Source organism: Struthio camelus, chromosome 3 (assembly GCF_040807025.1).
Source record: "Struthio camelus isolate bStrCam1 chromosome 3, bStrCam1.hap1, whole genome shotgun sequence".
Classification (NCBI taxonomy): Eukaryota; Metazoa; Chordata; class Aves; order Struthioniformes; family Struthionidae; genus Struthio; species Struthio camelus.
Genome location: NC_090944.1, coordinates 115,659,080 through 115,684,237, shown reverse-complemented (window position 1 = coordinate 115,684,237; position 25,158 = coordinate 115,659,080). Strand labels below are relative to the sequence as shown.

General features: G+C 37.2%; 1 protein-coding gene across 1 annotated transcript in view; it reads left to right on the top strand.

The window, feature by feature from the left end:
• The window catches only part of USH2A (usherin), a 401,466-nt gene that overhangs the window by 221,643 nt on the left and 154,665 nt on the right, over positions 1–25,158 (top strand). The window contains exon 37 of the mRNA XM_068939839.1: positions 15,407–15,586. Coding sequence (XP_068795940.1) covers positions 15,407–15,586 — 180 coding nt within the window. The remainder of the gene's footprint in view (positions 1–15,406; positions 15,587–25,158) is intronic.

The window sequence follows — 25,158 nt, the reverse complement described above, 5'->3', positions numbered from 1 at the left end:
TTCTGCCTAAGTACAGTCCCTGGACAGGGCAATGGATACCACTATATGAGAGAGTGATCTTTTCTAATGCTTGCTGTATTTCTATTTTTTTACAACACCCTCCCTAACGTATATTGTGAAACTCTGCTTGCTATGTTGTTATCTTATCAGTGACCTACTATAGCATATGGTATGTTGAGATAGCAGGTTGATGACATGGAAAGTGTTTAAATAACATGTAACTTAACACTTTCTCTGTCATGAACTTGTCATTCCAACACTTTTGAGAAGCCAGCTGATCTTATGGTGAATATTCTGTAGATGTCCCCAGGCTTAGCTGCTGTTTTGTCCTATTCCAAACCTTTCAAATTTCACACACGCACATCTGTATCTGACTGTCTTAGATTTTATATAAACTGGCTTTCCACCAAATAGGTCTGCCATTCATCATATTCATTTAAGATATCATCTAGTTTTCTGTCTAGCTCTTTTTTCCAATATCTCCACCTCATAGGAATTACAAGTTTATTAAACAGTTTGAGAGCTTATTGGTTATTTCTTTGTTATAATAAGTAGCATTTCATGCTAGGCTGTGTTCTAATGGAGCCAGATCATCTTAAATCGTTTGCAAAAATTTTAAAGATATTGTTGGTTTTGGGAGGGGACTATTTATGATTTTACAATAAAACCTACAATACACCAGTAAAAACTGTAGTGTAATACATAAAAATAAGGCAGAATGTTCTAATTGTATAAACATCTTTAAGTCTCTCACTTCCTGACTTTTGAATGTTTAAGCATGCAATATAAGTATTTTTTAATGTGAGTCCTAGTTTTTCATTGCTGTTTAGTTCTGTTGCTGTTGATGGCATTTATTTTTGAACTTTAAGATGCTAGCATGGCAAACTCTTGGTGAGTTGTTAGCATACTCCTGGTCAACATATATCAGTACCCAAACTGGAAGAGAAGGAATTGGTAGCCTAAACTGATGCAATTGCAAGTGTGAAATGCAGATCAGCAGTAGTTTGGATTTTCTGCCAACGGAGGAGGATGCTGATAATGGATTTTTTTTTTTACTTTTTTTTAGTAATTTGACCATGGTTTTACAATATATGCAAGAGAAATTTCTGTATCAATTAGTCTTCATTTTCAAATTCAACTGTATATTCTTGTGATAACTTTTTTCTTTGCGAGTACTTGTTCAAACATAGGAAGGAGCCTTGCTAAGTCTGTTTCACCATTCTAATTTATGCAGGTATGTTTTCTGGACAAGTATTTGTTCCCATCAGTCTGCATATGGGGATCAAACATGATTTTACAGATTGAGTGCTCTATCCCAACTCTGCAATGCTCTGGGCAGTGTTTTCCTGCAAAGACAAGTTGTCTTGCCCCAAATCATTTAAGTCCTGGTGTCTCCTTGGAAGAAGGCTAAAAGAGGAATTTGTTTTGTAATTGGTCAATTCTGAGGCATGAAAGATTAAAATTACCAGATCTCAACCACCTTTTCTCTCTTTAAGAGAAGTTTAAGTTCTTGAACTTATCTGAAACACTTCCAATTTGCAGAGGACTCGAGGGGGAAAGGTAACAGAGGCAGGCTTATTTCATTCAGGCAGTTTCCTCATGCCAGCCCCATTTGTCCTCCGTGTAGTTTAGATTAAGTACGGGGTTGCTTTTAATTGTGTTTGGCTCTCTGAAATGAAGTTCGTAGTACAGGAAGAATCAGCATTGCGCCTCTTCAGAGAACAAAGTTGAAGGAAATTCTCATCTTCATACTATGTCACGTGGCTACATTAGCGCAGCGTGAATCTAGATCTGTAGTCCCGTGAACGCTGTGATGCATTTGAATGCAAGTTTGACATCACAGGAATCCTTACCTAACCGTACGTCCTTAGTGAGTTTCACAACACAAAATTGCAAGTTTACACTCAGAAATCTGTGTTGCCAATCACAGTAAGTCGAGACAATATTTTCTGGTTTTGTAGTTTTCATTGCTTCTATTGATGACATATCGTTCAAATTTCTTGCTTTTCAGGATGGTAGTTTTTTTGGTTTCTTTTGTTTTTTATTTTGTAAAGGAAGAATTATTCATCTAGAAGTTCTGCTTATTTGGAGATCCTGCGCCAAAAAGCTTCCCCTCAGCATACTCATTCTCTTGGCAAATTGGAGAATTCTCACAGTAGAATACAGCAATTTCTGGTAAAAAAAAAAAAAAAAAAGCTACGTATGTAAACAGGTTGACTTCTAATAGAAGATTCCTCTTACAAACTTGATTGGGCACAATGCTCTAAGCATGCTCTCCAATCAGAATTTAAATAGGGAATGTCAAGATCAAACTTCTGCTTAAAAGCAGTGTCTACTGGGGGAAGGCATACCACCTGCTGATGCTAGTAGAAGTGAGAAGAGCAATACTAAAGCCTCTTAAAGCTTTCAGCCTGTATTGTGTGGAAGGCCTGAGAATAGAGAGTGAAAATTCCTGGGATGCTACCTTTAAAGAGGCCGAACAAGGTATGTACTTTTCCTTTAGAACTGGCCAGTTAAAAAAAATAGCCAATTTTTGAGAATTAAATGTATTTTTGAAATAGCTAAAACATTTTTAAGAGACATGTTATGCCAATTTTCTTAGTGAATGGAGGCTTCTTTTAGGCATAAGAATCACAATTGTTTGCACAGTAACTTCAAAATATAAATATATATGTGTACATTAGCATGCAATATCTGACAATAGATAAAAGTTAGGATGAGTTTTAATCCTTGCACAAAAATCTCTTATAAAAATTGAAGTTTAGTCATTCCTTGTATGTAATCAAAGCATATCATTCATTTTCAAGACAAGCTATTCCATCAAACAGTTGCTAATTTTTTAGCCTATTATTGAGCAGTTATTGAGCCTTTCCTCTTATGTAGCTGAAACATTCAAGAACCTGGTACTACAAAATCTTGGGATTTTTTTGGTTTCTTTGTTTTTTTTCCAGAGCGGGTGAATATCAACACTGTGTTCCTCCTGTGTTCAGTCACTTACCACAGATGATTTTACCTCCTGTGTTCCCGTGGCTGGGACAGATTGTTATCTGTTGTGGGTAGGAGAAGGTCACCTCAACTTCACTCCAGTACTCCAGGGGACTGTGATAGGCCTTCTTTGCATAGGGATGATATGTCCAGTTAAAATTGATATTTATGTTACTCTGCATGGTTTTGCTTTGAACAGAGAGCTACTCTGTAAGTAAGTTCAACAAACACTCACTTGGTAACTGTATAATTCTGCAGCCTACAAAGTCTGCATTCCCTGGTAGTAATCCTTTATTTATTTGTTTTTTTTAATAGCATAGACACACTAAATTTGACAATACTAGTAAGAATAATATTCTCTTCATCAAGAAGCTGGGCTGGGGAGAGTATAGGTCCTTGAACTTAAAAGGATAAAGTTTTCAAAATGAACACTTAGGTGACTCTCTGAAAAAGTATGTGGTATCAATGATATCCTTTGCACAATAATACTATGGCAAAGTTTTATGGTAATGAACCAGCCAAAAGCTAATTCACATTTGGACAGATGCTCAGCCCATGTAAAAGGCTGCATCTATAGGATTTCAGTAGACAATTATTTATGTCCTCTGAAGGATCTAGGACATTATACTGTGATTCATAATTGTTTTAGGATGAGTCTAGCTTTATATAGAGAGAGAGATAGAGAGACAGAGAAAGAAAAGAAAATTATAGCTGTGGAATGCCTTTGATGTTTCTAGATCCTGATGAAATTGCACTGTGGTTGGTCTAGTGAAGTGAGGGCGTTACTGGGCGATCATAAATCTTTTGCATGCATCTCATCTACCCTCGTGACCTTGGGCAAATCATTTAACCCCTCTGTAGCTCTTTCCATGTTTGTAGCATGACAATAATAATATCTGCCTATGTCTTTGCAGTATTGCCAAGATTAAGTTAATGTTCATGTGTTTTCAGACTGTAAGTGCTAGGTATTACTGTTAACTGAAATGGAGGTTAGGCTCTTGTCCTAAAGATGCTATGGGGAGCAGGGGGAAGAGGATGCATTCTGTATTCTTGAATAATTGTGTTTGCACTGTTCACTAGAGCAGGATTTAGGGAACCTTCAGCTTTCAGGAATGCGTCATTTAAGTTTGATTTGCATGGCTAGAAAACTAATGGTTTTGTACACGCTTTGGGATGATTATTGGGTAAAGTTTAGTCAAGCTTCAGTAGTTTTTGAACAGCTTCACAATACACCAACTACTAGCTTGATTTCCTTCAACACCAGATACGCTGCTCTTTTCTATTTCCTAGTGCAAGTGTGTTACAGAAAAGCAAAAGAAAGCACTATTTCTAATTTCTACGTTGGACAGTTTCTTTGATAAGACTCTAGCATCAGACTGTGAATAGTACTTTTTAACTGATCTGCATTTCTGCATTCATATAGGTATATTTTTTCAAATGTGCACTCGTCTGTTTTTATATTGTGTCATGTAGTTTATTAGCTTTCATATTATGAAGTTGGTACATAAGGGTAAGCCTCATTTCTGTGAGGTATGTGTTATCCTTTCTGACAGGCTCAGATTCCTAGTGACTGCCAATAGCAGGAAAGTCTTTGAGTCCATCCCTGCTCCTTCAGAATAGCTTAAGGAATAATACTTATTCTTGTGGAGATGGCACAGGTAAACAGTATTGAATAAAAGGCAATTGACTGAACAGTTCTCTCAGGAAAACAGTCTTTTAGTTTATGAACGTTCTTTACAGTTTTTAATCTCTTTAAAGGCTGAGGAGACCAAATTAGTGGTGCTTAGGTATCTATGATAAATCCCAAGTGCAGAAAGCAATGTAGGACATTGGGTACACAAAATTATGTGTGTAAATGTTGTAAACACACGACCCGAACAAAATATATATAATGTGACTAGTGCCTCCCCAGATTAAGGAACTTGTATGGTTTGGTCTCAAACAAATATGCTCATCTTCAGAGACTAATATAAAACCCATCTATTTCCTCAGAGTAGAGAAAGCGTGATGAAAGTTGGAGTTTGGCAAGATTTGATGAAGTTTTTATTGAGACTATATAATGCAGATAATACAAGATTTTGACTATTTAACTTTGTAATGTTATGTCAGAAAGATCAGGGTACTATGATAGGCCTTCTTTGTATAGGGATGATATGTCCAGTTAAAATTGATATTTATGTTACTCTACACAGTTTTGCTTTGAACAGAGAGCCACTCTATAAGTAAGTACAACAAACACTCATCTGAGTGATTCTATGGTTCTTTCAATCTACAAGAGCATCATTTATGATGCCTCATTTAAGGTGATTGGAAAAGCTGAAAGAATGTCTCACGTCAAATAAAAATCCTAGATCAAGTTTAGAGCTTCATTCCTTCTGGAGTATTACAAGTAAGTATAATGGCATTTGACAGTATTGGCATTTTTTATATGACTCCTTTTGGCTAACTCAGCATTCTGAAAAAATAAATAGTGCTTTCCCTTTGTGATTGAAAGGGTTAAATAGTACCAATTCATTACCACTCACAAAAGGATTTATTTTGTTCTCATAAATCAGTTTTATTACACATTTTTATTATTCCCTTGGGTCAGCTGCTCCAATTAAAATCAATACAAGTGCAAGTGACACAATCAATCTAGATATTTGATTATGGATTTGAAACTCCCAGTTCTACTTGGCATATTTAGCTAGTCTCCTTCTGATAGTGTCCCTGGAGAATGGAAAATTCTTATTGGCATCCATGAATTATGGGCATAGATTCAGAAACCAGATACTGTGATAATCTCCGTTTATGTGTTCCTGCTAGCTGGAGAAAGAAGGCACCAACCATGGAAAAATAAACTTGTAAGATCTTAAAGCTAACTGTTTCTGAACTTTTTTTAGTATGTAAAACCTCTCCTGAAATAAAAAGTGTGTAAAACCTCATTATTCATCTATAAAACACTCAGACAAAATACATTAAGTCAATAATTGCATGCTTTGTCATTGGCTTAACATCATGAGTGCAGCAAACACTTTTATTATTTGATGCTTTCCAGTCATTTATATACTAGATGATGTTACGCCACTTGGTTTACTAAACCGTGCTGGGGCAGGAAAGGAGACACAGTAGTGATCAGGAGTTCATAGAGCATTATGCTTCTCAGGCAGCAAATGGGCAATACAGAATGTTGTGTGCTAAATCTTTTCAAAGGTGTTGCAAATTTTCCCCAAGTGATGAAAACATCTTGCTAGTTTCATATGCTACTGTGGGTTGCGTCTTGAGTGAGCTAGCAGTACAGCTGTAGATGCTTGGCCTTTCTCCTTTATGCAGTGCAACACCGGGTAAATAGAATTTTCCTGCCCCCTGGTTAGATGGCTGACAGGGAACAGGTTTGGTGTAGCTCTGGAGTTCAGAATTTTAGAATTCTAGTCGAGGCTAGTTTCTTACTGTCTTATAAAGCAAGTTGACTTTTTGCATTTAACAGACTTTTCGCAGGCTATTGCAAGACAAACTTTTGCAACTGGTTGGCATTCCATTGTATGATGTCTACTAAACTACTCCATAACTAGTTCTGAGATCCAAAGATGGCAGGTAATACATGAGCGATTAATAAATTTTCTGTTCAGGAAAAAAACAAAAAACAGAACCAAACAAAACTAGGTCAAGCTTTCTTGGCTTGTTCAGGTAACAGTTTGTTTTCCTTCCCTCCACCTAACTTCCAATTGTGTCAATTTTACTTCAAAATTTCTGGAAATGTGTAGGTATCACTGAATGATCTTAAGAGTTGTTAGTGCCAGAATTGATAGATTATGTCCTGGCTGCCCCACTTGAACCGTATGGGCTTCCTGACTGGAGGGTCATTGACTACCACCAGTAGGCAGTTCCTGGCTTACTCCACCAGATGGAATAAAAGTGCTGATATTTTATAGACAACTAACATTTTGATTAATTCGATGTTATAAGGTGTGGAAGTCTGTTTTGAGCTCATGCTTTAACCAGTTGTGTCCCATCTCAGTATGTGTCTTCTGCATGGAGAGAGTTTCATGCATTCTTCACTGTTTGTAGTAACTCGGTAGTTAAGAAATACTTCTGTTGGTCCGTTTGTTATTTCTCCAGCTCATCCACCATAGCCCACCCTTTTCCTCAGAAGATCCTCCAGGGTCTCCTGCTGGCTCATGTCTGCATGGGCCCCAGGACCACTGTGTTCACGATAATCCTTGGCACCCACATCTTTCTTCATGGCCGCCAACATGTGAAGACGGCAACATGCTTGTGGGTCCAATTTTTCCTGTCCTTGTGGAACTGAGAATGGTAGAACCTGAACACAGGAGGCCTATGTGAAATCCACATAATCTGTTTCTGCTTGCCAGAGATGTGTAGCCTCCCCCTATTTTAGGGGATTTGGGGGTTTGTTGTTGTTGTTGTTGTTGTTTTGTTTTTTAGGCCATGGACTGAGGTCTTAGTATGTCCCTTCAGCACCTAGTACAGTGGGTGGGTTTCTCCATGACTGATGCCCCTTGTTGCTGATGCAGTTAAGTGAGTTACAATAACAATGAATATCCTTATGCAGAGATTTATATCTGAATGCACTGCTTGAACTGGAAGGTCTTAACAAAACAGATTTAATTGCAAGGCACATCACTGGACGTTTGGATGTTTATAAAAGAGTAGCAAAAAAACCTAAAACACATTCATATTAAAAAGTTTCTTCCCAACAGTTTCATCTACAAACTGCTTAGGAGGGTAGCAGTTAGGAAGGTATTGAATACAGAGGTTGTAAATTGAAACACCTGAACAGGAAGTTGAAAAGGTAGGTGAGACTGTGCTCCATTCTCTCCTGCGCAGAGACAGAACAGAAGCTCAGCTTGTTGTTAACTGACCATAGGGTCCATGCTAACTTTTCTAAATGAGCTTCAGCAACAAGCGGTGAGCTTTATTCATATTTGAGTCCATAGAATTAACAAGCAGATAAATATGCATTTATTTGTGTTTATAACACTAGTGATTACCCATTTCTACTTACAAGAAAATGCTTTTGTTGCAATGGTTACCCCTGCTTTGCCTGAAGTGTTTTGAAGTATTCTGCAAATTTTCATAGAATCATAGAATCACAGAATGGTTGAGGTTGGAAGGCACCTTTGGAGATTGTTTAGTCCAATGCCCCTGCTCAAAGCAGGGTCAGCTAGAGCAGATTACAAGACCCTGTCCAGTTAGGCTTTAAATATGTCCAAGGAGGGAGACTCCACAACCTCTCTGGGCAAAATGTTCCAGTGTGCAGTCACACTCAGAGTAAAAAAGGTTTTTCTTATATTTAAATAGAATTGCCTGTATTTCAGTTTGTGCCTGTTGCTTCTTGTCCTGTCACTGGGCACCACTGAGAAGAGTCTGGCTCTGAGCTCTTTACTCCTTCTCAACAGGTATTTATAAACATTGATAAGATCCCACCCTGAGCCTTCGCTTCTCGAGCCTAAGCAATCTCAGCTCTCTCAACCTCTCCTTGTATGACAGGTACTCCAAGCCCTTAATCACCTTTATGGATCTTTGCTGGACTCCACTCCAGTGTGTCTGTGTCTTTCTCCTGGGGGGGGGGGGGGGGGGGGGGAGCCCGGAACTGGACACAGCATGCAGATGTTGCTCCATCAGCGCTGACAGAGTGACAGGATCACCTCCCTCGATCTCCTGGCAATGCTCTTCCTCATGTAGCCCAGGAAGCTTTTGGCTTTCTTTGCCACTAGGGCACACCGGTGGCTCATTCCCAGCCTGCTGTCCTCCAGGACTCCCAGGTCTTTTTCTGCAAAGCTGCTTTCCAGCTGGTCAGCCAGCAACTCTCCCTGACCCCTAAGAATGGGAGTGTAGGGAGGCTGTCTGTGATAAGAGAGACTTTAAGTTTTGGACTGAGTTTGATGGATCGAGACTGTGATCTGTCCTTAGGAACAGTGCATCTATCAACTCAGGAGCAGGGGAACTGAGTGGTTCAGCAGACTGAAACAAAAGCAGCACTGCAGTCATCTGGGGAAAAAAAAAACATACCCTTTTGAAAAGAGGGATATCAAATCGAAGAACAGATAACACTTCCTGAGACAATTGTCATATGACAATTAGGATGACACTTAGAAAAGAGTCAATTATGGTGGTGGCTAGGAAGAGGTAGTCACCAAAATGGTTGGGAAAGATATTTAGCTGTTTTTAATGGGATAGAACTAATGGAAAGTCATGTTTTTGGTTCTGAATACTGCACGAGAAAAACTTGGAAGGTAAGAGATGGAGAGTAGAAAAAATCTTAGTTGGGAGGAAAGGAATAGCTTGTGTGGGAGTTAATGAGGTTGAAAAATAGGCAAAAATTAATGGGTAAAAGAATGAACTTTTAGAAGAGAAAGTGTACATGTTCAGAGAATTCTCCCTGGAAAACTTAGTGACACAGAACCAGGAACCAGAGCAGGGTTAGGACCAATGAATGGAAAATGAGGAAAGAGAATGAATAAGTGAGTTGATTTCGTTTCAGTTGTGTTTTCCTGTTCTGAATTTAGCTTCTTCTATACCCTAGGATAAGATGCTTAATCTCTTTATATGTAAAGTAGATATAAAAATGACTGTAAGTTTTGGTGTGCTAGTTAACTAAGTAATCTTTGTACAGTTCTTTAGATCTTTGTATGAAGTGTTCTGTGACCTGGATTTTGGCTACTTTTATTCTTCGAGTAGCCTTCTACATTGGAAAGAGTTCCACTTGCATCTGTTTGAATGTTGTGGAACAACATGCTCTTTAATGTAAGCAAGGTTATCAGGACCTGTGTGTACATAATGGAAACAGTATAAATTGGTGGTAATATTTCAGAATATGAAACAAAGCCTTAAACTCATGTAATAAAATGTCTCTTACCATGTAGTCACCTGCAATATGTACTGTGTACTTTTGTGAATAAAGGCTCACGTTGTCTAGAAATAATAATATTAAAGAAAACAATATCTTTTTTAATATTTATAATGATCAAGACTTAAGTGTTTCAGGCCTAAATATCTTTTAGATTGAAATCTCTCTGCATTTTACAAGTAATAAACATGTAATATCAATTATGTTCAGTCAGTTCTGCAGATAAAAGGAGCAGTCAGCCACACAAGTAAGAGGAGGGAGAAATTTTCTCTCTTACAAAACAGACTGAGTTGTTGAAGTCCCATCAGAATGTGAACAGAAGTGTATGGAAAGTGATTTTAACCAATATTATCTCTGTAATGATGGCCAGCTCTTGATGATTAGGGAAAGAAAAACAAGTGAGCACCCAATGATATTTTTCGCTCACCTAACCTCCTTGCTTCCTGTTGTCAGCAGCAGAGTATAGTTGTGTTGATGTGTTTGTAATACAGACACATTCAAGTGGTTATGTTTAAACTTCTTTAATAATCATAAGTGCAAACAATAATAGTAACAAAAATTTTCACTGATTTTGAAAAGATTGTGCATGCATATGAAAGCTGTTTAGTACATGAAGAGCAACCCTCGATTTATTATCTTTCCCCATAAAAATGTTAATTCTGCTTCAGATAAGAAGAGTACCTTCAAATGTGGCAAATTCTGGGGAAAAAAACCCCCACAGTTTTTAAATATAAGAAGAGTGTGTTTGATTTCATTTGTTTCTTTTTTCTATCATAGTCTTTGTCATGAGAATAGTTTCATGTTGTGCCATTTTCTACGCTCCTTACAACCTTTGTCACATGAATAAGATATCAGAACACTAATGACTAATATACAGTATTCTGTGTCTGCTGATACTATACTGTACTACTGTGACCTTTGCAATATTAGGTATTCTGATTGGCTGTCCATTTCACCTCTTCCCCACAAGTTAATAAGGCTGTAAAAAGGAGAGAACTTGAAATGGCCAGCCAGTCAAATTACAGAATATTGAAAAGGTCAGAGCAGTACAGCACACAGAAAAAAATTACGGAATATATGAGGCATTAAAATTCTTGTGACAATGATTATAACAAGAATGGAAAAGGATACCCATTTATGTTATTTCAATCTAGTGAACCCCATAGGATGATGGACCCAGGACAGCAGTAATTTACGCACCATCGGCCCACATGATTTTTATTCACCTATTTACACTAGTGCTCGATAAAAGGAATGCATGTCTTTGGAACCCCCTTTGAACTGTACATCCAAAAGTACAGAGAACCTTCAAATACAAACAGCTAGCGTCTTGTGTAAGGCTTTGCACTTTTAAACCATGATTTATAATAGGATATGTATGTGTTTTGTTTTGTTTTTAATATAAGGGTGTTTTATTGCTTTACTTTGATTCAAGTATGCATACTTCTTGAATATGTATGTGGATACTCTTTTACGCTCTTTTCTTTATTTGGATAATTTTCCCTCAAAAATTGGAAGAGTAAATTATTTCTTAGATAGAGAGATAGCAGCTGATATTTTGAGATTGTTTTTCTTTTGCAAACATGTATTTCTGCGCATATATCTGTGTTCGTTCTCTGTGGGTTAAAAAACTCCTTGCCCTCCTGTACAATTACTGTACTTAATTTCTGCCTTCTTAACTTTTTATACAGTTCCTGTTCACAGAGTGCCATGTGTACTATTTTCCAAAAGTTAGCAGGCAGGTGGGGAGGATGTAATTCTTTTGAGCTTCCTGCTGGTCATTGCTGCTTTTATTCACCATCCATAGGCTCGCAGCAAAAAAATTTGGAACTCCATAAGACCTTTTAGTACCACAGTAGGTCTTTCTCAAGACTGCAAGATTGCAAAACTTAAAAGCAACGTGCTTGGAAGAATCTTGAAGTACTATAACACTGACTTGATTAAATCTGTAAGTTCAGAGTAAAGCTTTATTAAATAAACAGGATATGCCTAATGAATCTAGTGAGTGTAGAGAGCAAGCTGATGTACTAAGGATATAACTATTCATGTAACAAGGAAGTGAAGAACTGAGATACTTGAACCTGATGTAAACTAGGAATAAATTGGGAGCAATAACGCCTTTTTCTCAAATACCAGCCTTAGGCCAAAGAAGTCCCTCACGTATTGGGGGAAGTACAGAGAGCCTTAGGGGTTTAGTTTCTGCAGAGGTTATGAGTGATAGTGACTCTGAAACCCCCTGCCTTTGAATTCATCTTTTGGTAAGGGTGCTAAAAGTTTTGAAGAACATGATAAGCAGGTTTGAGAAGGAGATTTTCTCCCTTCTTATCTCAGTTGTTCTTGCTAGCTGTTTCTTGAGGGTGTATTTCTTACTGAAGCACTGGTGACAGTTCATGTCAGGAGCTATAAGGCAAAAACGCACAGGAAAGAGTGGGTGTACTAGCAGAAACTATTTGTTGGAAGTGAAACAATGTCTCTTACAATTTTACCACTGTCTGTGGCAGTTGCTGTTTAGGGATGTGGCACCCTGCTGGTAGGTGAAACTTGGAACTGTGAGCGCGATGGAAAGAAGCATACCCATGAAAAATGGAAAGAGAGGGACGGCATCCGCTTATACTCACAAATAGGGTCCACACTGAAGCAGTCTAGGCAGGAATGGCACAGAGCGATATGACAGGGTTATCGCTGTATCGCTTTCTGTCAGGCTGAACCTATGTGTCTGCATTTTCCAGCCCACTGAAAGCAAAGTTTAAGCAGTGAGAAGAAGGATAGCTGCATATTGCAAGTCATCCCCAGCAAGAACTGAATTTTAAAAATATTCTTCTAATATTTTATTTGCCAGTAGCTGTAAGTTGCTTGGCTGGTAACAGGGATAAAACACCTTTTGTCTGTTTAAAATTTAGGTTAGGAGTCATGTAAGTGCTCCTCAAATTTTTATTAGAAGCAATGAAAAATTTTGAACTGCTGTGTTGCCTAACTCATAGTAAATCTGCAGGTTCATTTTTGAGCTGAATAAAATGGTTATGTAATTACATACTTCTCCTAATTATTGAGTAATTATATACTTCTTATAATTGCCGAGTAATCACTCTGCTATAACTAGAATTTAATGTTACAACTAATTGTATAATTACTGTATATTAATGTTGTTATCCAGGCAACTTAGAATAGAGTGTTATTCTTTTAATTCTTTTTCCCTTTCTCCAAACTGTATTTTTAAAAATATAGTACAGCTAGCCATTGGAAGAAGGTTAATAGTGGAATAAAAATATCAGCAGAGGAAATACATGCTTTCATTTTGAAGTCAGGCAGATGAGAATAAAAAATATTAGCATGTTAAAACTGCACTGTAGAGGGAGTAAGTTGAATTTTCTCATGAACTGGGCAAATAAATTGCTGTTAGGCAGCCTACTTTATGCTTGAGGTTTGAATCTATCCTGTGTGCCTTGATCTGTCAACAGTAGGATTTTTAAACTTTTCTGAACATTGTACATGAAACATTTTAAAAATATATCTCTTCTCACAGCATAGCCAGGTCCTTAAATGTTTCACATCACTTGGACCTTAAGAATGTATATGTCAGTTGACCATTTCGAATGGTCTTGTTATTGTTAATAAACAATAGGTGCATATAACAGATGTTGTTAGGTGGTCGAGGCAAATAGTAAGTCATAAACTGTGTGGTGATGCACAGAACAACTGTAACAGACAATGGGAGCAAGCTGCTTGCTTTGTATCTACTCCCAGATCGCACACAAGGACTGTTGCACCAAGATACATCGTGAGAATTTGAGATACAGTTGAGAGCTGAGATCAAGTAGTGGGCCCAGGTGCAGGTCTCTAGCGCTGGCAGAATAGCCAGGGTATGTAAGGTTGAGCTCAAACAGAACTTTAATTCTGCAGAATTCTTACGACTATATGTAGGATGTGTAAAATATGTTGCTGTTCTTGCACCATAGGGAGCTCTACCTCCATCATGGTTTATAAAATAGGGTCTCTAAGGCTAATGTGATATGTAGTGAAATCCAAAGTAAATCCATCAGGTTTAATGAAATTTTTCTAGATTCACACCACTGTAGCCTGTCTGTGGGCTGTGCTATTACACAGATATATTTTGAGCAATGAAGAACTACACTACAACGTAGACTGATAAAAAGGCTTGACTTTCCCTCTCCCCAGAAAACTCAGGGAATCAGTTTACTGCATGTTAGTAGCAGAATAAGTGAAGCACTCTTTGTGCAGCTCTGTTCACATCAAGGTAATTGAATGGCTTGGAGTTTATGAGAATCACAGACTGTTTACAAGAATCCCAAAATCAGAGGAAAGACCAAATCACTCATTCATGGGCATATGTAATGTGAGCATGACTGAAATATATCGCATATACACATTGAAGTAAATATCCTAGTAATATGGAATATTTGAAAAACTGCTTCAGGTTTAATAACATTTTCAGTTTTAACAGTGCACTTGAACCTTGCATGAAAATAAGTCAACCCAATGAATTTCACTTAAAAATTAGTTAAAAGAGATTTTCCAGGTTTCTTTAATCGTATTTTAGATTTTGCAGAGAACTCAGACTCAAGCATTCAGTCTGCTGTATGTGATAACGCCTTACTTAATTTAAGATATTTTTAATAGCCATATTCTGTTTGATCTCATTCTCGTACCTGTTATTTCTGAGATTTCTGTGATTCTACTGTTATTTTGATGGATAGTAGTACTAATATTAGTCATTTATATAGCACTTTATATGTTCAGAATATTGAATAATCTTTAAATAAGCTCAGCTTTGCTCTCAAATATGTGAGTGAAATCTTCATTAAGTCAAAAAATTTGTTACTCAACATATGCATTTTTTATGTTCAGTCTTACCGATCGGGTATCTTTGAGAGTTTTATTTTGTTATATTTATAGAGTAGAATACCTTTATACCTTAATTTTGGGATCTTGAAAGCATTGTAAAGGACATCTAGGGTGCTGTGGTCTCCTGTAATGATTTCAACAGATAAACTGAATGCATCAAATCCTTATTCTGTTTTTGAGTAGATTAAGGGTCACGCTGGAACGCACGCATTTCTTACTGCAGATGAGTAATTCTTACGTATGTAATGAAGTGAGTTAGCCTTCATAGCTAAGAAACTCCTAAAGCAAATGCCTTTCGAATGAATTCAAGGAGTGTTTTGCCAGTCTTTCATAGAGATAAGAATTGACTGTAAATTTTTGAATGACCTTGATCAGATTTGAATTTGCAGTTCTTGTACAACTGTTCTAGAACACTAGTAGTTTCTGAAAACTGTCTTCGCTTTGCAATATACAGCAGTCGGTTTTGCAATTGCATGGTTGGCTCTTATATTCTTACAAGTTTTACAGGTACCACAAACTGCTGGCAAAAGGAGGAGAAAGTGAAGAATAATTATTCTTCAGATGCAGCCATTTCTCAGTGTTTTTGTTATCAGTGGCAACTTTTCGTTTCAGTACAAGTAAGACTTCGTTCATGTAGAATGGCCAATTGTAGCAGATGCAAAATCTAACATTTGTTCTCCCTCCCCCCCCCCATTTTTTTCTTAACAGCTAACGCTAATTATTCTACTGTAAATGGCACTCGAATCTTACACAGCAGCAAGGAATCCGATGTATGGGTACCCGTTAAAGGGCTGATTCCATTTTCTAACTACACAGTACGGGTGAATGTTTCCAACAGCCAAGGCAGCTTGATAAGTGATGCTATAACAGTAGTCATGCCTCCAGGAGGTAAGTATGAAAAAGTGCTGTTTCTATGCATGTAACAATTACACAAATGCTCTGTTGAACAAAACATTATTTATTATTGCAGCCGAGGACTGGAAGTTCAGAAGAATATGTTTGTGTTAGTAGTTCTTACTAACAGAATTGTTCCTTTCAGCTTTTAATTTGTCACACTGCTCAATTTAAAAATGAGAAAGTGAAAACAGGTAGCTGTATAGATAACAGTATGTGAGTGAGAAGGGCATTATGTACTTTAGTTTTTTTCTATGAGTGGTGTTAAGATTCTATCTTGGGGGGCTAATCTAATCTAAGAACACAGAGATGTTCACTTGCGTTTTGTAATCTGTCTTTGACTAGAAGTTATAAGTGCTGACGAAGCTCACTGACTGCATATATTTAGATAATTTCTTTAATAATGGTAACTTTAGTAGTATATTGAGCAAGAATCTACACGCTGATGTAGCGCTAAGGGAGACAGTTTCAGTGTGCTGATTTACATTGAATGAGGCTCTAATTCACTTTGGATGTTATTTTAATAAAAATTTGAAATAAAAGAATTGATCAAATGCTTTCTAATCCCTACATGCATGGTTTTGAAATGAAAGCTTAAATTTACAGCTTGTATATATGTGTTTCTTTTGTACTCTCTGTTCGTGGACGTCCTAGTGAATTACAGAGCAAGTCACAGCATAGTTCATACATTTCAAATTTGCTAACTTATACCTAATGTAAACAAATCCAGGTCGTTATATAATAGTAAACCAGACTTGAGATAAATTTCGCACATAAGCACTTAAGACACTGACGTGATTAATTTCAGCATCACTGTTCAATTTGGCATGCAGAAACCACAAAATTTGGCAGAGAAAATTTTACCAAATGAAAAGGCAAAGGATCTTTAAAGATAGGCAAGGATATGAGCAAGTTTATGACAGCCATTAAGATACACTTTCTTTCGTCATTAGATTGTTGTTGATTACAATTAGGAAACTTATAGCTTTGAAATTATCTTTTTTATGACCTTGCGGTAGTTTAAAAGCAATACCTCATTGATTAAATAGGTTTTAGTTCATGCTTCCTTTTAGTTAATGATCTGAAAACATATTATCCTGATTTACACATAAAATCATGCTGAAAAGCATGTGGCATTCACTAGAATATGTGTGTTTAAGTAGAATTAAATTAGCAGTGAGAGTTATTAAAGAAATCTTCCATACTATTGTCCAGTGGACTGTGATCTGTAGTGAAATGAATAATAAATGAAGCAGGGCGTATGAGAGAAATACACACACAGTATTCTCACCGCTTATGCACATACATATGCACACACACACACACACACACACACACGTGCGTGCATATCTAGGACAATGTAGGTTCACTTTTCTGTGATGTTTATTATAATGACTCTTTGAATGCCATAAAATTCCAATCTGTGCTAAATGATGAGTACAGTAATAATTTCACACTGGGCTGTATTCAGTGTCTTCACTTACAAACACTTTCTAAATCATCAAATGAAATCCAGGTCTTACTGAAATCAGTAGGAATTTTGCTTTTGACATCACTGGCCAAGATTTCACTTAGACAGGACTCTTATTTAGTCAAAGGGTAAGGCATGTCTAATTATATACAAAATTATAGCTTTTTAATGACTGCAAAAATGTAGCATTCCCTTTTCAAGGATAACAAACAATGCTGTTTGAAAATTTGCATTGTGGGGAGTACATTAAGGAGTTTGAAAGACTGTGTAACAAGGAGAGTCAGAAGAGGACAAAGGAGAATTCCATTTTGAAATTACTGCAAATCACTGCTTTTATGTTGCATATTTTCTTTTAACATGCATTTCCTTGATTTATTTTTATTTTAAATGTATTGCACAATACATATAAAGCACACTGACTCTTAAGAGTTACCTGATTGAATGTATCTTAATTTCTCATCAAATTGATTTGCCATGCTTAAAGTCAGTGCTTTTAAAAATCTTAGAAATAAGGAATACATTTTATTTAAGCTTTTGACTAAAATTGCAATGCAGGTTCAAGAGTTCTTGGGAAAGATTAAAAAATAAATAAAAACTAGATCTAAATGTTAATCCATAAATATGAAACTTTCTTTTGACCCTTACCCTGTAGCGGTCTGGAGTTACTAATGGGGTTAGGATTTCAACTCTTAATGGGACTTGGTGCATTAGTGTTTGGTATGCATGGAATTCAGCATTCAGTTTAATAAGTGGTTGACATTGGTGATGTCCCTTAATTTGCTTAAATCTAATTGGCTCTTTTATCAGTCAAACCTGTATGGATTGGCAATTGATCAGAAAGGGTCAGCCATGACTGTGCATGTACTTAAATGCTGGAACCACCAGTTAAAGTCACTGTTGCATAATAAGAAGCTGAAACCGTGAGAACAAATGATCTTCAGAGTCGGAAGGCAAAAGAAAGCAGAGAAGTTTCTCAGGATGTTCAAGTTCAGAACAAAGGCATTATGGAGTATATAAATTTTAAATACACTGCTTTTTGCCTCAAGACTTAAAGCTTTTTTTTCTAGATGAACAGAAATCTTGTCTGAAACTGTCTTTGTTACATCAAAGAACTGCATAGAAAGCTAAAAGAGATGGAAGAAGCATAAAAGGGCATAGTTTAAAATGATTAGTGACAAATTTCATACTGTAGAGGTAGAAGTAGATTTTTTTGAGTTTTATATTTTTTCCAAAAAGAATAAATTTGTTCTATTTATCTTGTCCTAAACTTCTTTCAGTAGAAGTTGTAAAAAATAATGTACTAGCAGAGATTTCCCATTAACTTGAGGATGCCAGCTAGTAAAAGGTCTCAAGAGAAAATTGTTTTAGAATTAATTTAATTAAATAAGTGAATCGGAATGATACCAAGAACATAAAACTTCAAGAATCTGGGAGAAAAATCTTCTTTATAGAGCACTTACTTATGTATTTTTCTTCTTAATAAGTATTATTTCTGATGCAGTGGCACACAGAGGATACCATTAATTTGGGGTTACATTGTCATAAGTGATGGTAAGTTAACAGAGATGAAAGCAGCCCTCACTACTGATAAGAGATCATACTCTTGTTAAATCCACCTGCTCCGTAGCTCTTACTCCAAAAACCCTAACGTGGAAGGGAATGAGAGATGCCCTGTGAAATGCCTCATTGCTTGATTGTTCTGTCTAAGAATTAGAGTTTTTTGAGAGCAACTTTTTTGATTATTGTTTCTCACTAATATTGTTTGCACATTCTGCTACCAGAATGCAAATAATTCATTTAAAATAAATGGGTAGAGTGATAATCTGAAGGCAGATATGTGCTATGTATGTTTTATGCTGAATTGTTAAATATATTTGTTTCTTTTTCCATTTTGAAAATATCTCCTTAAAAATAAGTGTATACCACTAATTTGTGGACGTTTATGAAGGTGAAATGGATTGTTTGAGTCAGACAAGGAAGCGTGCAGGAAAAAAGGGTAATTTAAGCAGACGGAAAGGAAAAGGAGAGATTATGATGAGAAACAGGTGAAAAGAGATAGGAAAAGAGCTGCTGCTAATCAGGTGAGAAGCAGAAGAGTGGAGGCTTCATCATCATTATCCATGAGAAAACAAAGGTCTGGAGACCCAGATAATGAAGGACAAGAGGTATAGAGCTTGTTGTGGGTGGCAGTTCTGTATGTCACTGGAGAGAGTAAAGATATCGTCTTGATGTCACCTGTGGGTTGCCTTCCTGTGGTTACCTCTATTGGGGGTTATGAACCATAAACCTGGTGCTGTCTTATCTGTAGAAAAGAACCTCAAAGGGTTGACATATGTTCCTGTTCCCTATGTGATATGTAAAAGCAGAGATAATCTTTGAAAAAAAAATCTGCCTAAGCAGTGAAGTCTCTCTCTAATCTTTGCCATAATTTATGGAATATGTTGCTGGTTTATATACTATGTTTATGATTTGCACAACGTAGGAATGTCTAGCTGTGAAAGATGTCAGATTGTACCTTGAACTGATAAGCACCTACCCTTCACTGGTCCCTTGTTGTTTGTATACAACAAGCTGCATGCTTCTGCCTGCAAGCTTGGGCTACTTCACAAAAGCAAAAAGTGAGCCTACATATTTATAGCCATTGATATTTGTTCACCGTCTACAGAGCCTGGCACTCTGCAGCAAAAGGATTTCAGCCACTGTTAGCTTAGGTAGCAAGGCCTTTGAGACTGGATATTGAACCACATCATGGGATCATTGATCTAATTACGCAAACAAATAAGAACCACATCGTGCAACTTATAGTCACATCTGGAAACATTTGCTCATGAAAGTTGATCACTGGAGCCAACAGGAATATTTGGATGAGTGAATATTCAGTAAACAGAGAAAACATATGTTGCTAGGCCAGAATTATTTAGGAATAAAAATCAGATCTACATATGCTAGCATTTTCCCTCTGAGGTTCTTTTTTCCGTGACGCTGAGGATTTGATTTGAGCGGAAAAAGAGTCACACCATGTGACTTCTTTTGAGAGAATTTTCTGTATTTCAAATTTCTGGTATTCTTGAGACATTTGCTGTTATTTCTCTATTCTTTCCTTTTTTCCCTATATGCATAGGATAAAATCCAGTCAGTTTTTTTTTCTTGTATCTTCTGTTTCTTTATCATTTTCCTTCTCTGTCATCCTCTTCTGTCACTTCTTTTAAAGGTAGAGTAGTAAAAAAAGAAAATTGAAAAATGGAAAAAATAAAGGAAAAGTAGTTAAAAAAGAAAACAAAAGCATCTGGCATCATTCTGTTATATTCATTAAAAATAAATATATTTAGATATTTTTAAAATTCATAATTCTGAAGCATGTGTGACATCTCTGTATACTAAAATGTCTAATTTTGAGGTGAAACAGGAAAAGGTTTAAACAAGATTGTTGCAAACATTCTCGTTTGGTTGGGTTTTTTTTTGTGTATTAACTGAAAGTTCTGAATGAAAAATTTTGACCGCATCTGTGACTATCAAGAGATAGTTGGAAGAGAGAGCAGGACAGAGTAGCAAGGGGAAAAGATCTGTCCTACATCTTTCATCAATGACAGCTAATTAAGGGGTGCCAGTGGCAAGCCGTGTGAATACTCCATTCCAGTTCCTTTTGTCCAGAAAGATGATTTCAGGGGCATATGAGGGTAGGGTTGCAAAAGTGCTTGTGTGGAAGACAGGGAGATGTTCTAATGAAACAATGATTCTTCTCTAACCTCTGCAGTATTGAACTGATTGTCATTTCCATTAGTTCTACTTTCTTCTTTTATTCCCCTCTCCTGATCTGTTCAGCACATCTTTCAGTGAGCTCATGTTGTGTCTATTCGTGTTTTGGGACGTTTGTTTTTTAGCATTTTGGTGGTGAGAGAAGAGAGGAGAAGTAAGTGTCGTTTCTGAAAGGTTGTATCTTCAGATTCCAGCAGTGGGAGGCACAGAGGTGACCACTTTACTGATCGCCTTTTAAAACTGTAGCTCGTCAGGGCCTTGGGTAATTCCGCATATCATAAAGGATCATCTCAGGGTTGCTTTAAATTGTACCTTACTATAAGTCTCTACTCTTAAAACTGGAGAATGCCAGAATGCAGTACAAGGCAAAGTTGCAAAGACACTGTATCTTTTTCCCTCTGATTGCATCCCTCCCTATCCTGTCTGTTTGGAGGTATGAAGATCTTCCACAGTCACAGGTGTGCTGTTTCCATCCTCCATACATAGGGCAGCTTTTTTTGTCAGCTCTTACGTTGCTTTGTATCTTCTGCTGAATGAAGCTGAACGAGCTGCATGAAGCGCTTCGGGTGAGGAGGTGATCAAAACTGCAGTTTTAGTTGCCAAGAAGGATATGGATGCGTTAGCTTGTTTGGGAAGTGCCAGATGAGAGAGGGAGCACAGAGCAAGAGTTAGAAATAGCTAGTAGATCATCTATAAGCAGGCAATTAACCTCAGTGTGGGGGTCTCACTCTAGATCTTTCCAAAACCTTAGTCTTAGCATGAATCCTAGGCAGTACTAAAGACCTCTTGGAAGAAAATTGCAGTAGAGCAGATTTCACACTGGAAAATTACAACTCATCATACTTCTGAAAAACAGAAAAATATATAAAAGTAGGTAAAACAAGCTGTTGTGGGATTTAGCAGCAGACCATTATTTAAAATGACTGCCTACCACATAAACTTATTTCAGACCAATTTCAGTTGTGCATAAAAAGGGACACAATTTTCATGATGTATGCAATTTTTGTATAATCTTAAGCCTATTCATGCGTTTTTTTCATTCTATGTAAGTCTCAATTAGACTGTTCAGTACTCTACTTAAAGTCAGAAATCTTTATTGTAAACTAGCCATGCTTCTTCTGCTTAAGGAATTCTACAATGAAAGGATATTCAAATTCCTTGTGAAAATATGCTGAAGAAATTTGAAAAATCACATCATGAATTTGTCTGTTAAACCGCTTTCCATACATATATACATTTTAGGAATGGAACCAGTTTTTATATTACTTTACTAGGATGATTTGCACTATTTTTCTAAAAAGCTCACTTTATTATGTTTGTTTTTGACAATTCCTACTCCTAAATTTTCTAAAATAAAAAGGCATTTTCATAAGCTGTCAGCAAAGGCAAATGTCTTTTTTTTTTTTTGTCTTTTCCTTTTTGTCTTCTTTTTGTGCACTAGGAGCATCTTGATTATGGAGGTTAGTCTACTGATCATAAAACATTTGAGTAAAGCACCAACTTTTTTTTGAGCTACTCTGCACAGCTGAGGAAGCTTTGAAGTTCTTCTATTTGCGATGGGCTCTGCAAGCCTCCAGCAAAGTTTTTCCAGCCTGAGACGTTTACATATCCTCATGTGTGTTACATAGTGTAAAAAAAAAATAAATAAATAAAGCTTAAGGGAAAAAAAATTAAGGTTCCCTCTTAAGGTCTTCCTGAGGGCAAAGTGTGGAGGGGATCAAATCTCTTTTTCCCCTCTTTAGCTGAGGACAAATACACAGATGCACTTTCTTAAATATCATAACTATAAAAGTGCTTTTACTGCTTTCCTTTCGGGTTAAAAATGACTCCTACTTGGGAACTGTCTCTTTGGTTTGGAAATTCAGTGTTTCTGAGTTTGCATAAAAACTTAACTTTTTAACTAAATTCTTAAAACACACTGCAGAATTAATATATTTTTCCTCCATAAAGTTATTTAATTGTTTTAGGGAGTTTTTTTTCTGTAGAAGTTTGACTTTTCCCTACTTAATAATATACTGCTTTTTATTCTGGAAGGTCTATGCAGTTATCTTTGGGCTACCTGACTGAGCACCGAAGGGGAAATAAGCTGCTCTATGAAAAAAGAGAGAAAAGGGAGAAAAAGAAAATTGTGTGAGAATCAGTCATTATTACAGTCATCATTTTCCCTCTCGTGTCCTTATAGCACAGTGCTGTTGTATATTACCTTCTTCTTAAAACAAAGGCAACCATTACAGTTTAGCCTTTTTGATTTATGGCACTGGACTATTTTTCCTCAGTGTGCCTTTCCTTCTGAACATTTGCTGTTGTGTCTGCATACATGTGCATATGCACACACAAATAAATATGTGTATGATATATTAGCGTGCACGTGTTCAGGAATACGTGCTGGATATGTGTCTGTTTCTCTTTGCATCTGTATGCAGGTCCTACTTATACTTCTGACAAAGAAATACTACCCTTTTAGAAAGATTAATTCCAGGCTGGTAAAATAAGAGAGTTAGGGAATTCATGTATTTCGCATTACGGTGGGATATGTCCAGTACTGAATTAGATTAATTCTTACTATTTATATAATGAGGTATTTACTTTTAAGATTTTTACAAGTATTTACTAATTGAACCTCCCCCTAGGCTTCTGAAGTGACTAAGAATTTTTATCCCCATTTTACAGATAGGTCTGCAAATAGAAAGACATTTGCAAGGGAAAGTAAAGAGACTTTATATTTGTCCTAGCACTGACAGGTATAGTGTACACGTCATAAAGTTTAGCAGCCTCTCTTCTTGTCCCCCAAGCTTAGAATGGAATTACCTCTCCATGAAAGGTGTCACCAAAATTGAACATGGCCACTGGGGTATATGGAAAGTGAGTGAATTTGGACTATTTGACTGATTTTAGATTGTGTAAGCAGTTCTTATAGAGGATATAAAAAGAAAGGAAGTTGGGTGAATGAAGAGGTGGCATTATGTAAACAAAGAATCTCTTTTCTTATTTTTTTCTTCTGAGTGAATTTCGTACTGAGAATCCTATTTCAGATGGTTACTCATAAGGAGTTGATAGTATTGTCCAAAAACTTCAGCAGCAGGTTCCTGATTATTTTAATTTGTACTAAGCTGCTATAAATTTTCTGAAGTGGAGGTTTATCCCTTTCAGTCTGTGTCTAAAAAACAAAGGAGAGGAAGCATTCATTGTCTCTTTATTTTTTGGTCAAAAATTGAAGAAAATCTGTATTGTAAAAAAATAAGCATTTCCAAAATATTTGTCTGTCTTGACTTTAGTAAGGCTTTTGACACTGTCTCCCATAACCATCCTTATAGGCAAGCTGATGAAGTATGGGCTAGATGAGCAAATCGTGAGGTGGACTGAAAACTGGCTAAATGGCAGAGCTCAGAGGGTTGGAATCAGCAGCATGAAGTCCAGCTACAGGCTGGTCACTTGCGGTACACCCAAGGGGCTGATACTGGGTTCCGTACTGTTTAACATCTTCAGTAATGACTGGAATGATGGGACAGAGCGCACCCTCAGCAAGTTTACAGATGATACAAAACTGGGAGGAGTAGCTGATATACCAGAGGGTTGTCCGGCCATTCAGAGGAACCTGGACAGGGCAGACAGGAACCACAGGAGGTTCAACAAAGAGAAGTGCCAAGTCCTGCGCCTGGGGAGGAATAACCCCCCACACCAGTACAGGCTAGGGGGCTTACCAGCTGGAAAGCAGCTTTGCAGAAAAAGACCTGGGAGTCCTGGAGGACAGCAGGCTGGGAATGAGCCACCAGTGTGCCCTAGTGGCAAAGAAAGCCAAAAGCTTCCTGGGCTACATGAGGAAGAGCATTGCCAGGAGATCGAGGGAGGTGATCCTGTCACTCTGTCAGCGCTGATGGAGCAACATCTGCATGCTGTGTCCAGTTCCGGGCTCCCCCCCCAGGAGAAAGGCACGGACATACATGGATATACTGGAGGGAATCCAGCAAAGGGCTACTAAGATGATGAAGGGAGCAGAGCCTTTCTCATATGAAGAAAGGCTGAGAGAGCTGAGATTGCTTAGGCTCGAGAAGCGAAGGCTCAGGGGGGATCTTATCAATGTGTATGAGTATCTGAAGGGAGAATGTAAAGAGGATGGGACCAGACTCTTCTCAGTGGTGCCCAGTGACAGGACAAGAAGCAACAGGCACAAACTGAAATACAGGCAATTCTATTTAAATATAAGAAAAACCTTTTTTACTCTGAGTGTGACTGCACACTGGAACATTTTGCCCAGAGAGGTTGTGGCGTCTCCCTCCTTGGACATATTTAAAGCCTAACTGGACAGGGTCTTGTAACCTGCTCTAGCTGACCCTGCTTT